Source organism: Psammomys obesus, unplaced genomic scaffold, assembly GCF_907164565.1.
Source record: "Psammomys obesus unplaced genomic scaffold, mPsaObe1.curated_primary_1811, whole genome shotgun sequence".
NCBI classification, from domain to species: domain Eukaryota; kingdom Metazoa; phylum Chordata; class Mammalia; order Rodentia; family Muridae; genus Psammomys; species Psammomys obesus.
Window position 1 is genome coordinate 10,226,572 of NW_026596162.1, and position 16,217 is coordinate 10,242,788.

Consider the following 16,217-nt stretch of genomic DNA (forward strand, 5'->3'; position numbering starts at 1 on the left):
TCCCCCCCCCCCCCCCCCCCCCTCCTTTTTGAGACCAGTTCTTGCTATGTCGCCCAGACTGGCCTCTACTCATTGGCTCAAGCAATCCTGTTTGCTGAGCATCTGAAGGAGATGGGACCACAGGCAGCTCAGCAGCAGGTCTCTTATCTTGGACCCGCTCTTCTCCACCCCATCCTCCTGTGAGACCCCAGAAGATATAGAGCAGATCTGATCCTGTGAGGGCTAACTGGAACTCCTTGGGTGCTCCAACTCTCTAACTTGCCTCTCTCAGATGAAGCTCTATGTTCTCTTGAACATGACTCCCATAAGGAACAAAAGTCTTTAACACAGGCCTTTCAAATATGATTACTTACACACCATAAGTGAATGTGCCTCGGGTGTGGAGTACCTGACTGGCGTGCACAAAACCCTGGGTCTGATCCCCAGCATCACATAACCCTAGCATGGCGGTCAACACCTACAATCGCCGCACCCGGGGAGTGGGGCAGGAAGATCAGAAACGTAGTCATCCACAGCTACATAGTGCAAGGCCAGCCTGCATTACCTGAAAAACTGCCTCAAAAAACAAAACAACACAAAATTAACATTTAAAAAGATAACAGTAAGAGGAAAAATGAGGCAAGATCTAGGTACTGGGAACATAGCAATCAAGTAAAGATGCTTGCCGACAAGCCTGAGGACCCCCAATTCAATACTCACGAGGTGGAAGGAAAGAGTCCACAGGCTGTCCTCTGGCTATTACATGCACTCACACAAACGCATGTGTGTGCAAAAAAAAAAAAAAAGAAAGAAAAGAAAATTTAAGAGGATATCTAGTCTTCTTCCCTGCACTCACATCTCTTTGTGGAGACCACTGGTCTAGAAGAAAAGTCCAACCCCCTGGGCATGACATACAAGGCCAGTTATCACTTGCTCCTCATGTGTCCAACTCTCCTCCTCACTTCATCCCACACATCATATGCTTCTGTGATGACAAATTACTTGCAGCTCTTTCCACGAACAAGAAATTAAAACGTTAGCTTCAACTCTTGAAATAAACATCTCTGGATTTTTGCAAGTGTTGTTTGCTCTTTCTCAAGTGTCCTTACAATCCTTTCAGCCCTGCAGGTATTGATCATTTGCACTGAGTTACACTGCCTGTCTCCAGTTGATTACCCCATTTTAGTGTGTCTATTCCCACTATTCCTAGATAATATTCAAACCATGCTTGTCTTTCTTTCTATCCTATAACTGTACTTAACAGTGAGGTTCCATTTTTATCCCGTATTTAATTTGAGCGTGTAGTACACGGGTACATTGCAGAGGTGGTTTTGTGAGCTGACACTTTCTACTTATGGAGACAGTATCTGGGAGAGTGGCCAATGGCCACTTGGATTCAACAAGCTCTGGGGACCAGGTGGTATGTTTTCCAGAGAAAAAGGAGTGGTGGTTGCTTTGCCAAAGGTAAAAGGGCAAATGTAATTAAAAGCCATGTTAAGTCAAGAATCATATAGTATGACAGGAATATCCAACCATAAATCTCCATACTTTGTTCCTTTCCATTGCCACATTTTTTGACTTCACACCTTAAGAGTAATTTCTAAGATGTATACATGGAATAATAACCTACTTTTAAATCTAGGGGCTGAAGAGACGGCTCAGCAGCTCACAGGACCTGCTGCTCTTACAGAGGGTCTGGTCTGTCGGCTACATGGCAGGCCATCACTACCTTCTGTGGACTGGAGAGTCCCAGAGGCCCAACACCCTCTTCTGACCTCTGCAGGCACTGCATGCATATGCTGCGTATCCATGCATTCTGGCAAAATATTATTTCATATGAAATAAAATAAACCTAGAAACCCGAGTTTGATCCCTGGAGCCCAGGTAAAGGTGGAAGGAGAGAACAGAGTCCAGATGCACACAAACACACACAATCATAAAAATAAAATTTCATGGTTAAGGACAGGTATGCTGGTAGTGCCTTTAATCCCAGCACTGAGGAGGTACAAGCAGATGGAACTCTGCGAAGTCGTGGCCAGCCTGGCCTACTCAGCAAATGCTAGGCCAGCCATACATCCACAGTAAGACACTGTCTCTAAAAAATTTAAATGAAACCCTCTTCTTGCTGGATATAGTAGCATATACCAATCATTCCAGTATAAGTTTGGAGGCAAGCCTAGCTAGTTTAGTGACACTGTCTTAAAGCAAACAAAAGGGGCTGGGGCAGAGTTCAGAGGGAGAACACTTTTCTACCATGTGTAAGGCTCTCTGTTCAGTCCTCAGTAACAAACTTCAGCTCTGAAAAAAAAAAAAAAAAAAAAAAGAATTCTCAACTGTCTAATACTTAAGACTCCTCACCTAGGTTAAAAGAATACAGCATGTGGGGAATCAAAGCTCTTTTCACCACCAAAATTAAAACCACCGCTGTCATCCTACAGCAGACATGCACCAGAAGTGAAGGGCAACCTCAGCTCATTAGCCGCAACAAGCACTGAGGGAGAAGCCAGAGCTTGGGGACCATACCAACCTGCTCCTAACTTTATGGTTTCTAATCTTGTGTTTTGTTCCCTCCAAATCACGTATCCCTTAATTTAGAAAAGGGCTTCTGAGTACAGTACTAAGTCGAATAAAAAAACTGAAGAAAGTAAAATCTTCATATTTCCTGCAACCTCAAAAGGAAAAAAAGCAACATTAAAAAAATACAGTATTACAACATGTTTAGTGAGTGTTTAAACCTTTTTTCCCATTAATATTTCGGGAGAATAGTTCATTTTCTTGCTGCAGATTACTTGTACTTCTAAAGTACTAGCACAACACTCAGATGCAAACTTCCTTCTTTCCTCCCCTTCTCTCAAGACAGCCTCTCCTCATCTTTGTTCAGACTGTTCCTGGGGTCCAGGGACCCTCCAGTGCCAGACTCCTGTATATCACAGTATAGGTGCATGGCACTGTACCTAGCACAAGGGCAATTCTTAGAATGCTTAAAACCTAGATATAATGCAAATTCGGTGTTTGCCCAAATTCAAGAACATAAATTGTTCTCGGGATAGATCTGGTGTGCTGTAAATGTTGTACAAAGTTAGGAATGTGTGCATAAACAAGAGTTCACCCTAAACGGAATTATTTTATCAAGCAATGTGCAATATTACCTAACCTTTTGAAAACAGCTGGTCTCTAAGAATGACACACTAAAACAGAATGCTTCCGTAGGGAGATGTAAGTAAAGCTGACACTTTATATAACACGTGTCCCTGCTTGTCTTTTACTGTTAGCTTGACTGGGCTGTTTCCATCTCTTAATATTACATAAGAAATGCTAAACTGGTCAATCAAAACGAACAAGAGGCAAAGCAGCATTTTATGAGGATTTCTAATCTTGTTTCAAAGCACTGGTGAAAAATAATGCCCCTGCACAGGGGATTACAAGTCAATAAAAGCAACGGTAGCACGACAATACATGCCATCGCATGGCCATGTAGCATCATCTTCAACACCTGGCCACGAACTTAATCATGGCAGTGGGTAAATAGAAATTAGACAACAGAGTCTGTTTGATACAGCCACAGGAGGAATAAGCCTTTATGAGCTTTGTCTTACAGGATAGTCATGTTTCTGAAACATCCTAACAGACGAGACACACAGGTAATACAAACACTCATTCAGTAAGTCAAGCTTATGTGAGTTGTGACAAGCATGCAGCAGACCACAAAAGAGTCAACAGTAATTTACCTCTTCTACTCCTTGAAGAGTCTCTCAGAATTAGCAGCTTCTATGGAATTAGTAACAAACAGCTGAACGGGGGCATACTGGAAGGACCCTGAACTGATGGAAGTCTGTGGGTTTCTCCGTGACCATTGTGGTAGTTTGAATGAGAAATGTCCCCATGGCCTCAGGCAGTGGAACACCTGGTTCCCCGTGGGTGACAGTGCTTGTGAAGGATGGGGTACAGCCTTACTGAAGTAAGCGCAGGCCTTCATAGCTCCTAGCACCAACCCACATACAGTCCGTGCTCTGCTTCAGGCCTATGGTTAAAGAAATGACCTCTAAGCTTTCTGTTCCAGTTCCCTGCTGCCATGCCCCCAGGCCTCTGCCATCATGTACTCTTCTGGAACCAAACAAACCCTTCCTCCTATAAAGTACCATAGTCACAGTGCTCCATCACAGCAACAAAAAGCAACCAATATGACCAAGTACAAGGCAACATAGCCAAGAACTGTTCTCTATGTGCCCCTTCAAAAGCTCCTCGAAGATAAAAAGTAACACTGATTTGCTTTTCGGAATCTCAGAATATCCTTCATCAGAATCTCTACTTTTACAGAGACACCAAGCTCAAAGTCACAGAACAGTCTGGGAGCAGAACCCAGCCTGACGGAGCAAACTTCTTGGATGTTCATGAGACTATCAAGCATATTCTGAGCTCCCTCCCCACCTCTTCACTGCATAGCAGAAATCATTTTCTGAATCCTACATCTCAACAACACAGATTGAACACTCCGCCTTCTTCACGCTTTTTCCAGTGGTCATCAGCAGACTCACACAGCGCCTGTGCTACAGTTAAACCAGAATCTCAAACTTATTGGGATTAAATAAAACTTACATAAAAGTTACAGTATTATGTTGGCTTCTGCTTTTCAATATAAACTACCTACTACCTGGTTTAAAGAAAAGAGAATGAGTTATTTCATCATCAAGCTACGACATCTGACACCAATTAATCCTCAACTAAGTGGAAGTGAAGAATTAAACATAGAATTACCTTTGAAGGCTTCAAGCTCCTTCCTGTAAAAGAGAAAAGCAAATTTAAAATAATTCCTTCTCACTGAAAATTGCGCTTGCGTTATAGTAACAGTTTATGTGCTTAAATACTCAGATTAGCTTCAGATGTTCACGTATCAACCATTACATCACTGAAAACATCAATACAATTAGATTAAATAATGACTTTGATTTTCTGCTCAAAGACTCTACTAAACCTTAAGTTACGAAAACAAATGCAAGAATACAGAGAACATTTTATTGCCATATGTGGTCCATCTCATGCAGAAACAATTTTTAAAAAGCACTTATTATAATTTTGATAAATATTAAACAATAGATTTAAGGTTTTCAGCTAAAAATTATCCAGAATAGCAGTAGTCATTTCTCTACTTAGTAGCAAAGAAGAAAAGTGTGGAAAAAATATTATGCCTGACACTCACAGCTCACCCTGTCCCTGATGAGCCACACACCTCTAGGCATCTTCGGGTTTGCTGAATGTCAGTGTCAGTTAAGGGTGCTAACATGCATAGCTTCCTCAGGCAATACACAGCGGAAGAAACAGATAATGCTTCAGAAAATCAACACTTTGTGACAAAGAGGTCACTGCAAGTTACACCCCAATTTTCTCTCATAATTTTGTAATTATATAATTTTCCCTTTACCAATACTAATAAAAGTTTTGAGGAGGTTAAGTTTCTTTAGTAAAGACTAGCTCTCCTGAAGTACACGACTATCTGTCATTTACACTTTAGGTCTTACTATTCAGGCGCGTTCTGAACTCAACACCCAAGCTCCTAACTACAACGCTGCTCACTGGCCTTGGTGGACAAAGAGAATCCATCTCAGCACCAAAAGCACCGGGGGTGGGGGGAAAGGCAGACTTGCATTTAGAAGCTAGCAAAGTGTTTGCCAACAAATGTAGTCTACTAAGAGAGTGAGCTCATCACAGAAGGGCTAGTTGGCATGAGGTCACTATCACACTCAAGAAATATTTTTGCAACAAGGTACACAAAAAAGCACTGCATGCACAGCTGTGTGGTACTGCACTCCTGGGCTTTTATCTGTTCTTCATGAGAACCAAAACACAGTGTAAACAGGACCCCATCATTTATAAAGATCTGTTCTCCACTTTAGTACATCTGCCCTTACAGAGTTAATGTTGACACAAGTGACACAATCTTCACTAGAGGTGATTTAGAGAATTGCAGGGACTCTTATGTAGAACATACCAGATAAACTGGTCCCAAATACTTTAGGTATGCTAGGAAAACTCTCTACAGCTGACCTACACACAGCTCCAGCCCTAGAATGGGAGTTATTTTACCGGGCATTTGGAAGATTTCCAGAAACAACATTCTAAAACAGCTTTTTAAAAGATTTACCAGTAGAAACTAGAATTCAAGGTATCTCTCATACACAGGATGGTAAATCTGGTGTGTCACCTATAGCCAGCCTCTTTCCATACTGTATTGTCTTGAGCATTCAGAATCCAGTAACTATTTGATTTGCCTTTCTTCTCTGGAAAGAAAAGGAAGATAAAAGTTTTCTTACAAGGGAAAGCAATCTGAAAATTCAGGAAATGGGTCTAAGTGGCTTGAATTCCCTAGACAAAAACAAAACCTAAAGTTTTGTTTTTAAAGAATTTCCTATACTAGGCCGGCAAGATGGCTTGCTGGCAAGCCTGATGACCTGAGTTTCATATCTGGAATACACAAAGTGAAAGGAGATAAATGACTCTCACAAATTTTCCTCTGACCTCCATACCATGCTGTGGCAAGTACATAAGCCTTGTGCATACCTTGGGGCCTCTATTTAAACTTTGGTCTCACTCCAGACTGAAGACAGATTTAGGGGGTTTGCTCGATCTCCACATTCTTCTTCCCAACATGGCTACCCTGATTGAATCTACTTTTTTGTCTTTCCACTTTTAATTAGCTTATTGCAGACCTGACTTGTGGCATAGGTTATGACCCTCAAGTTCAATAACATTACTTATTGTCTTTAGTAAAGAGAGAGGTGACCACAGATAGAAAGACACAGTAGATGAGGACAGGATCTGACTCCACAGACAAGCAGCAAAGTATGATTATCAAGCACAGTGGCTGCGGAAAAACAAAGAATATTTATTGCGTCAATGTCTTTGTTGTAACTGTAGGTACTCCGCTCGTCCTAAGTCTTGGTCACATGTTATCCCACAGAAAGTAATTTGCTGAACTGGGGAATGCCTCAGTGGCATACGAGTCTGTTTTATTTTTTCATAGGTGAAGAGTATTTTCATGTTCTAACAACTGAGGTAGCTGGACAGTCATATTATTTTCAGACAACTAAGTAAGTAGAACTGAAATGTTTTCTTTTGGATTGTCATTCTATAAATCTTAATGAATTCAGAAAAACACCTTTTCAAACTTCAGTATAGTGAACCCAGAAACTAAAACATTCAAAAATAACATGGAACTCAAAAGCTAATATTTAGTATTTCCAAAGAGTAAAAAAAGCCATTTAATCATTTTCCCCTCTCTGGTGGTTGAACTATGAGGGTAAATAGAAAAAGAACTAAGTGCCACATTAATGACTCTATCTGTGGATTGTTATAAGAAGTGTATGTGTAGAAATCAAATGACTCAGACTCAGAGATGCAAACATAATAGGATGGAGCCAGTCGACAAATGCCTCTCCAAGCACCATGACATCACAAATGCAAGTTCACTCTAAACACCGAACTGCCTGCTCCTGAACAACCCATGATAACAAGCTAACATACAGTAACACATTCAAAAGGCTGGCTTCTAAAATCAACTGATATTTCTTAACATTTGAGAATGTTTAGGAAAAAATATCAAAGCTATGATGAGTGGTCTTTTTACATAGGACGATAAACAAGAGTTCCTGGAAAGAGGCTATGTTTGCAAAGGCTGACTAGCTGCCTGCAGTGAGGATGTGGAGAGGCTGGACTTAATCTGCAGGTCAAGGGTCTAAATACATTATCTCGAGCTAGTTTAGTCCCCTGAATAGCCGTGCCTTGTCTGCCTCTGTGTGGGAACTAACATCCTGTGACTAATAAATTGAAACAAAACAAAAAACCAGGAAACTTTTGGGAATTTATTAACCCAGCAAATCCATAGCTTCCAAACCCAAAAGCTAAGTATGTCATCTGAGGCCTGTAGGAGAAAGCCCCCATCTTGCCGGGACCAATTCTTTGAAGTGCCCACCATATTTTGAAATTACCTTGATTTGTGGCTTTCTTTGTTCTACTACCATATAAATCCAAGAAACTACTTCTACTGGGGAACTCGAAGACTGGATAACCCATTCCATGTGTCCCAGGCTCCAAGATAAACCAGCTCTTACTCTCTTTGGGGCAAGAGCTGTTTTTTGTTTAATTCTGTTTTGTTTTCCTATTTTTTGCACGGACAGGATATAATTAGACAGTATTCCCTGGCTACAGCAGGTGGACAGAACCTACAGTGACCACCTGTTCCCAGGAGGATCCCATCAGACCTCTCTGCGTAAGGACCACCGACCATTCCTCTCCACCTGGCCTACATGTCCCCTGATAGCATAGTGGGGTAGTGGCTGACAGACCAGAAAGAAGAATGATAGTGGGCAAAAGAAGGTAATTTCTTTCCAGATTAAAGCGACATCTCTCAGGAGATTTTGAAGCTTAGAAACTCTAATGGTAGTTTATTACACATATAGAAGCTATCCAACAAGACATTCTGACACTATTTGTAAAACAAAAAAAACCCCTAAGAAATAGCTACTTCACTGTAAAAACTGCACTAAAGTCTTATTTATCAAACTACTAATATAACTTCATATATATATATATATATATACACACACACATATATATATATACACATACATACATATATATGAAGTTATATATATATTTCACCCATAAGATACATGTATATGTGTTTATATATATATATATCTTATGTAAGATATATGTATATATGTGTGTGTCTGTGTGTATGTAATGTGTATATACATACATACATTTTATATATATACATCTCTTATAGGTAAACTCAGTGAAAAGCAATAAGATAATAAGATCCTAACATCATAAGCATTTAAAGCTGAAAAGAATCTGAGAGATATGGTAACAAAGGTGACATGGAATTTTTAAAAAGTGTTCCATAAAAGACAGTGGAGGGCTAAGGAGTAAGTTTGTCAGTGATACCAATAAGCTTTTTATGTATTATATTTCAGTAAAAGGCCTAAGAAAAACCACTTCCAAATCTGTTTCACACAAAAATCTGTTTCACATGAAAGGCTATGCTTTGGGGACTAAAGTACTTTTTTAAATGATGAGAAATCTTAATCTGACTTACATTTCAGAAAAATGAATTATCGTAACAGTAATATGATCAGACTAGGGGAAAGATTACTGACAAGAAGTCCAGTCAGTAGACTATCTTTCTAAGCGAAGTTACCAAAATGTAGGCCTCAACTCAAGAGGACTCTAGCGAAGACACAAGGCAAAGAGGGAGTTAAAGGAGCGTGAGGCTGGACTATGGACTGAGTAGAGATGACAGGGGAGGAGGCAGGGATTACCAAGTCGCCTGTGACTGTGGGCTGCACAGCTCCATAGAAAGGCAGCGTCTGACTGGAAACATTTAAGTTTTGTAGTGGAAGATCTCCTGGGGCTTGGTGCTCTTGAGATGCCTGTTGAAATTCAAAGTAGAAGTGTCTAGAAGGTAAAGAGACGCCCGTGCTGAAGACCACAATTACCATGTGGGTGGTGGATGTGTAAAAACACCTAAGGAGGGACAGGAACAGGAAGTGGCAGGAACCACTACAGAGGTCCAAGAGACACCCGACAGTGGAGCATCTATAAGGAAATTGAAACCTGTAAGAGAGAAAATGTAGTTCAACAGTGCTGGAGAACTTAAAAAGGCCAATTCCAGAAGGTCAGGTAATTAAGAGCCGACTTATCAATAGATTCAGTTGCCTAAAAGGTTAAGAAAATAAATATGAAATATTTAAATACATCCTAGAGTTATTCACTAGCAGTATTTTAATATGACATATTTAGACCCTCTCCACTGAGCTATGTTTTAACTATGCTATGCCATTCACCTTGTTCATCCACTAGTCTTTTTTCAAGAGACATATTAATGGTGTATCAGGGAAAATAGTATTTTACCTTTCCTTTAACTAGTCCAGTATTTATCTTTAGGGATACTTTCCAAGTTCCATAATCCATGTTATAGCACAGGTCAGACAGAAAATTCACACATCTAACCAAAATCATTTTTGAGAGCTACCTATAATTTTTATTTTCTTTTAAGAGAAATAATGTGGTATTTTATGACAATATATTTCTTAGTCTATTTATACCATGTTGTACACAAAACATGGTATGCAACTTCAAGAGAAAGGAAACGATGTTCAGTTACGGGGAAATGTCCCTCTGTGGAAGCCAGGACAATAAAGAAATTCATGTCCTTCCAACAGTGAACAGTAACATTTTCCCAAGGCAGAACTAAAGATGAGAAAGAGTACAGGTAGGCAGAAAAGACATCCATTTCTCTGGCACACAAAACCTGGGCCACCACTGCCATGCTGGAGCAGAGCACCGAGATGGTGAGGGGCCAGTCGGGAGCAAAGACACAGGAACACTCTGTTTTCTGGTTCCCATTACAGTCATCTCTTCTCCTGTCACTAACGTTAGAGCAGAGAGACAGGATGGACATGCGCAGGGAGACACCACAGTGCAGCTGGACACTGGGAAAAGTAACTCTACACATGAAGCCCTGGGAGAAACTCAAAATTCAGTACTGATCAGGAGTTCAAGGCTAGGCTGGACTACATAAGACCATGTCTCAAATAAAACAGAACAACTTCCCAGAACTAGTGTAAACTATCTTCACACATTTAATAAACTGGATCAGAGACACTGAGAGTTACTGCAGTTTGTAAATCATGCCATGCAAGCGCATACAACTGAACCACCTTCAGAAAAAGGGTTGGTTCCTTTCGTTAAACCTGAGCAAGATACAGTTGTATCTTGCTGATTTTCAATAAGCCCCCTACTCTCTATTAAATTTTTCTATGTACTTGGAAATAGAACCTAGACCCCATACATGCTTGGCCAATGTTCTACTACTGAGCTCTCTGCTGCTCCTTCAATCTAATTTTCTCAAGATTGGTGTATCTTCACTTGTAACTACACTCCACTGCAGAGAGTTTTTTTTTTTTTTTTTTTTTTTTGTCATCTAAATGTCTCTGTAAAAGGGAAACATTTTTATTTGTTTGTTGTTTGCTTTTCAAGACAAGATTTCTTTGTGTAGCCCTGGATGTCTTGAGACTTAACTGGCCTCAAACTCACAGAGATCCACTTGCCTCTGACTTCAGATTGCTGGAATTAAAGGTGTGGCCACCATTGCCCGGCAGAAAAACATTTTTCAAAGCCAATCTATAGGATGGCATTTAGATAACTTAGAGGAAAAAGTTTGGGAAAAGATATTATAAGCCAATTATTGAAGCATTTCATATCTTTGACAAATTGTGAGGGAATGACATTTTAATCTAATAATAAGCAGATACTAACTGTTCAAAATAGCAGTCAAGGATCTAAAAAGCTGCTGACTACATCTGTTCTGTGACAACAAAAACTGTAAGACACTTTAGAGCCAGCCAACTCATAGGCTTGGGTTTGATTCCCAAAGACAATGTAAGTTATGATGATTATTTATTAAACCAATAGAATTATCAATTTGTTTTCAAGAGGTTGCTGGCCTAGCAAGTATGATTACCAAATTTTATTAAATATAGTAAAATGGAAACCATCAGAAGTAGCACTGAGAAGGGAAATATTAAAGGAGAAAAACAGAAAAGAGACATAAAGCCAGGTGCAGTGACACACACCTATAAACCCAGCACTCGGGGAGGCAGAGGCAGTTGGATCTCGGTGAGTTTGAGGCCAGCCTGGTTTACAAAGCTAGTCTAGGACAGCCATGGCTACACAGAGAAAACCTTTGCTGAAAAAACAAACAAACTCAAACAAATATTTTCTGTGTTTCTACTTAACTTTTTTGAACTTTCATTTTAATTATGCACATATGGGGCCGTGGGGAGAGCATGCGCACGAGTGCAGATGCCCATGTGGGCCAGAAGAGGCCGTCAGATCCCCTGGAGCTGAAGTGACAGGTGGCTGCAAGCTGTCCTGTGTGGGGACTAGGATCCAAAGCTGCGTCCTCTGCAAAAGCTCTTAACCACAGAGCCAACTCTCCACCCACTTTCTGAACTTGTAAAATACGGTTGCAGTAGCTATTTATACTGTTCTTGTTTGCTAATTCTAACATCTGTGTCAGTTCTGAATGGTTTTGATTGATGGCTTATCCTCTTCAATATGATTGTTTAGTAATCTTTGATTACAAGCCAGACATTGTGATTTATCTTGAGCACTAGATACTTTTGTATTCCAATAAATATTCATGAGCTTTATTTGAGACACTGTTAATTGAGTTGGAAACAGCTGATCCTTTGGATGCTTGCCTGTGATTTGTTACAGAGGTCTAGGGCAGTGCTCAGTCACGGGGCAGCCACACTGCTGACTCTAGACTTTCCTGAGTACTTCCTTGGGCACAGGAGTTTTTTTTTTGTTGTTGTTGTTTGTTTGTTTGTTTTTATCTAGGTGCTGGGAACAGGAACTCTGCGAGCATCAACAACTGTTATCAGCCCTAGACACTTCTCCTCCTGTCTGGGGTAGGTTCCCTGTGTGCTACAGGTACTCGGATAAACGTTCAGAGCAAACCCTCTGTAGATTTCTGGAATTCTCCTTTTCCGGCTGTGTCCCATCAGCTCTAGCTGCTTTCTCTTCCACAGGCTCTCAGCTGTGTGTGCTCAGTACAGTCAGCCAGGCTCTACCTGGAACCCTCTCCCCACTACATCCCTGACAACAGGTACCTTGGCAATCACACTGCTCACTTACCTGTCAAGCACTACTGTATTTCCTCTTTGTTCAAACTCTAGTGACTTAAGAAGCATTACTTCACTTCTGCTGTCTATTTTTGAGGGGAATGGTTTTGTTTTTTAACCGTATCACATGGAGAGTAAATCCGGTTCCTATTGTTCCACCTTGGGTAGATACAGAAAGCCACTGCCTTTTCATGAAGGATGCCTCAGGGGCTCATCTGCCCCACTTTACTTTTTTTTTTCTTCTTTTTTTATCATGCAATTCAAGTTAGCCTTGAACTCACTTTAAAGCTAAGGATAGCTTTGAACTTCTGATCCTCCTGCCTCCACCTCCCCAATGGAGTGTTCTTCTGTGTCTGGCATCCTGCCCCACTCTCCAGGGAGCATCCGAATCCACAGTAGAGCCACAGGAACCAGCTACTGCTTTCCTATCTTTTCCTTTGGGAAGGGCTCTGAACCTTCTCCTTTGGTTCAGAACCATTTTCAGCCTGGAGACTGACACCAATGTCCTTTTCTTAGCAAAGGCAGGTTGTGTGCCACTCTCTTCCCAGGCCTGCCTCCTGCCAGTCTAAGCACTAGATATGCACATGCCAGTCAGACCTTCGGTCACACCACCGGCTCAGATTGGTGGTTAGACAGTCATTTCAGAAGCTAGGCAGGTCAGCCCTACAACACGTAACTGATCAAGTACTATATGATGCATGAAATCATCTCTCGCTGGCATCACTCAACTTTGTTGTAGAGACTTTCTAAAGTCACCGCACATGTTGCCATGAAACAAAGCAAGGAACAGGCCACAGTCCTTACCACAAGCTATAAACATATAAATCTATAAATGTAGGAATAAAGGAATGATAACCTTTTCAAAACTGATGAGCACCAACTCTAACCAACAGGGCATAGGGTTTAAGAAAGAACCAAATCTCAGAGTCCGAATATATCAGTGACAGGGGCTCCCAGATTAGCATGCCCCTAAGCCAATGGAAGATTGTTAAAACTATGAGGCATTTATAGTCAACTCTGGAGATATACTAATGGTATGCTGTGTACTAAAAGGGAGAAATCTAAGCAATCCAGAAGTTTGGAAATAAGTATCTTAAGTTACATGCTTATGCATGATGTCAATGTGTGTGGTTTTTGTTGTCATCACTGAGGCATATACCACCAAGGCAGATATGTATGATGGTAAGTGTCACACAGTGCCAGTGGAATGGCTCTGGAATAACGGCATTTGCCCCTATAGCTACAGTGACTTGAGTTTGATCCCAGGACCGACATGATAAAGAGAACCAACTCCTACAAACTGCCCTCTGACATTCACATGTGCATCATCACACACATGAATGTAGTAAAATTTTAAGTGTAACCTTATTGTGATAAAATTCCAATAAGCACTTAAGTTACTGTGACACTACATTGAAAATTTATAAGATAAATTCTACATTTCTTTCAGTTGTTCTTCTCTTACTCTCACAAACCTATCTACCACAAAGTCACTGTTCACACTGTTCCTTCTGCCTGGACTTGCACAGTCCGAGATCCTCATACTGCAAGCTTCACATTCAGGACTCAGCTCCATTTAACTTCTCAGAAGGCCTTCCCTGATACCTAGAGAAGTCTATTCCTAGCCAGGCGTGGTGGTGCACACCTGTGATCCCAGCATTCAGGGAGGTAGAGTCTGGCAGATCGCAGTGAGGCAGACTGAGGACAGCCTGGTCTGTAAAGCGAGTCCAGGACAGCAAAGGCTACACAGAGAAACCACATCTCAACAACAACAGAGAAGGTGGCTGGGGGGGAGGAGGATAAAGCCTACTTCTTTCTTATTCCATTTACCCAACTTAATCTATTGCCTAAGACTATCATTTTATAGACATTCTACCTGTGCTCCCTATATTCCATAACTAAAATGTAAGCTGACTCCCACCCAAATACCAAGCATATAACTATTAGTAGAGAAAAGCATGTGTTTTATTTATTTATTACAATTTATTCACCTTATATCGCAGCTGTAGCTCCCAATCCCTCCCCCAACCCCTCCCAATCCCACTCTCCCTTCCTCTTCTCCTCCCATAGTCCTCCTCCGGTCCACTGATAGGGGCAGTCCTCCTCCCCTCTTTGGCCTGGTAAGGCTGCCCGCCCCCCCCAGGGGGAAGTGATCAAAGAGTCAGCCACTGAGTTCACATCAGAGATAGCCCCTGTTCCCCTTACTATGGAACCCACTTGGACACTGAGCTGTCAAGGGCTACATTTTTGCAGGGGTCCTAGATTATCTCCATGAATGATCCTTGCTTAAAGTATCAGTCTCAGAAAAGACCCCTGGGCCCAGATTTTTTGGTTCTGTCCTTATGGAGAAACTATCCCCTCCAGGTCTTTCTATCTCCCCCTTCTTTCCTAAGATTTCCTGCACTCTGTCCAAAGTTTGGCTATGAGTCTCAGCATCTGCTTTGATACCTTACTGGGTAGTCTTTCAGAGGCCCTCTGTGGTAGGCTCCTGTCCTGTTCCCTGTCTTCTCCTTCTTCCAATGTCCATCCCATTTGCCTTTCTGAGTGAGGATTGATCATCCTACCCAGGGCCCTCCTTCTTGCTTAGCTTCTTTAGGTGTACAGATTTTAGTATGTTTATCCTATATTATATGTCTAATATCCAGTTATAAGTGAGTGTATACCATGTGTGTCTTTCTGCCCCTGGGATACCTCATTCAGGATGATCTTTTCTAGTTCCCACCATTTGCCTGCATATTTCATGATTTCCTTGTTTTTAATTGCTGAGTAGTATTCCATTGTGTAAATGTACCACAATTCCTCCATTCCATTCCTCCATTGAGGGAACGTCTGGGTTGTTTCCAGATTCTGGCTATTATGAATAAAGCTGCTATAAACATGGTTGAGCAAACATGTACATGTCTTTAAGTCCTTTATTTTAGCTCATATAGTAAATAAATATTCACTTACTACATTATGATAAATCTATGTACAACAGGTTACAAAAACATTTTCAAGAGATCCATGAGTTAGGTTTGTAGGGCAAAATACATACATTCCCAACTACCCCACACCTGAAAGCATGATTTCCTGTTTGCCCAAAATCATATTCTGTCCACACTACAATGAGTACTATGTGTCAAGGCAGTCCCTGTTTCTATCCATAAAAACTTTCATCAGGACTAGAGGGATAGTTCAGTCCATACGTGCTCGAGTCTGTACAAGCGTGAGGACCTGGGATGGAACCCTAGAATCTGTGTAAAGAGTTAAGGCATGATGGCATGTAGCTGTACCCTATAACTGATGAAACAGACAGGAGAATCACAGGGGCTTGCTGGCTAGCCAGCCTCATCAGTAAGCTTAATCACTGACCTTTAGACCAGTAAGAGACCCTGCCCCAAAACAAACAAGCAAGCAAGCAAACAAACAAAACAAATGCCAAAAAGGATTGGCATCTGAGGAACAATACCCCATGTTGAACTCTGACCTCCACAAGCACAGAATATGTGTACACCTACATGAGCATGCACAAACACAGATACAAAAGATAGCAGTAAAGAAATATTATAC

General features: G+C 41.1%; 1 protein-coding gene across 1 annotated transcript in view; it reads right to left on the reverse strand.

Annotated features, from left to right (window-relative positions):
- The window catches only part of Dtnbp1 (dystrobrevin binding protein 1), a 95,091-nt gene that overhangs the window by 43,378 nt on the left and 35,496 nt on the right, over nt 1-16,217 (reverse strand). Inside the window, exon 7 of the mRNA XM_055595254.1 lies at nt 4,735-4,757. Coding sequence (XP_055451229.1) covers nt 4,735-4,757 — 23 coding nt within the window. The remainder of the gene's footprint in view (nt 1-4,734; nt 4,758-16,217) is intronic.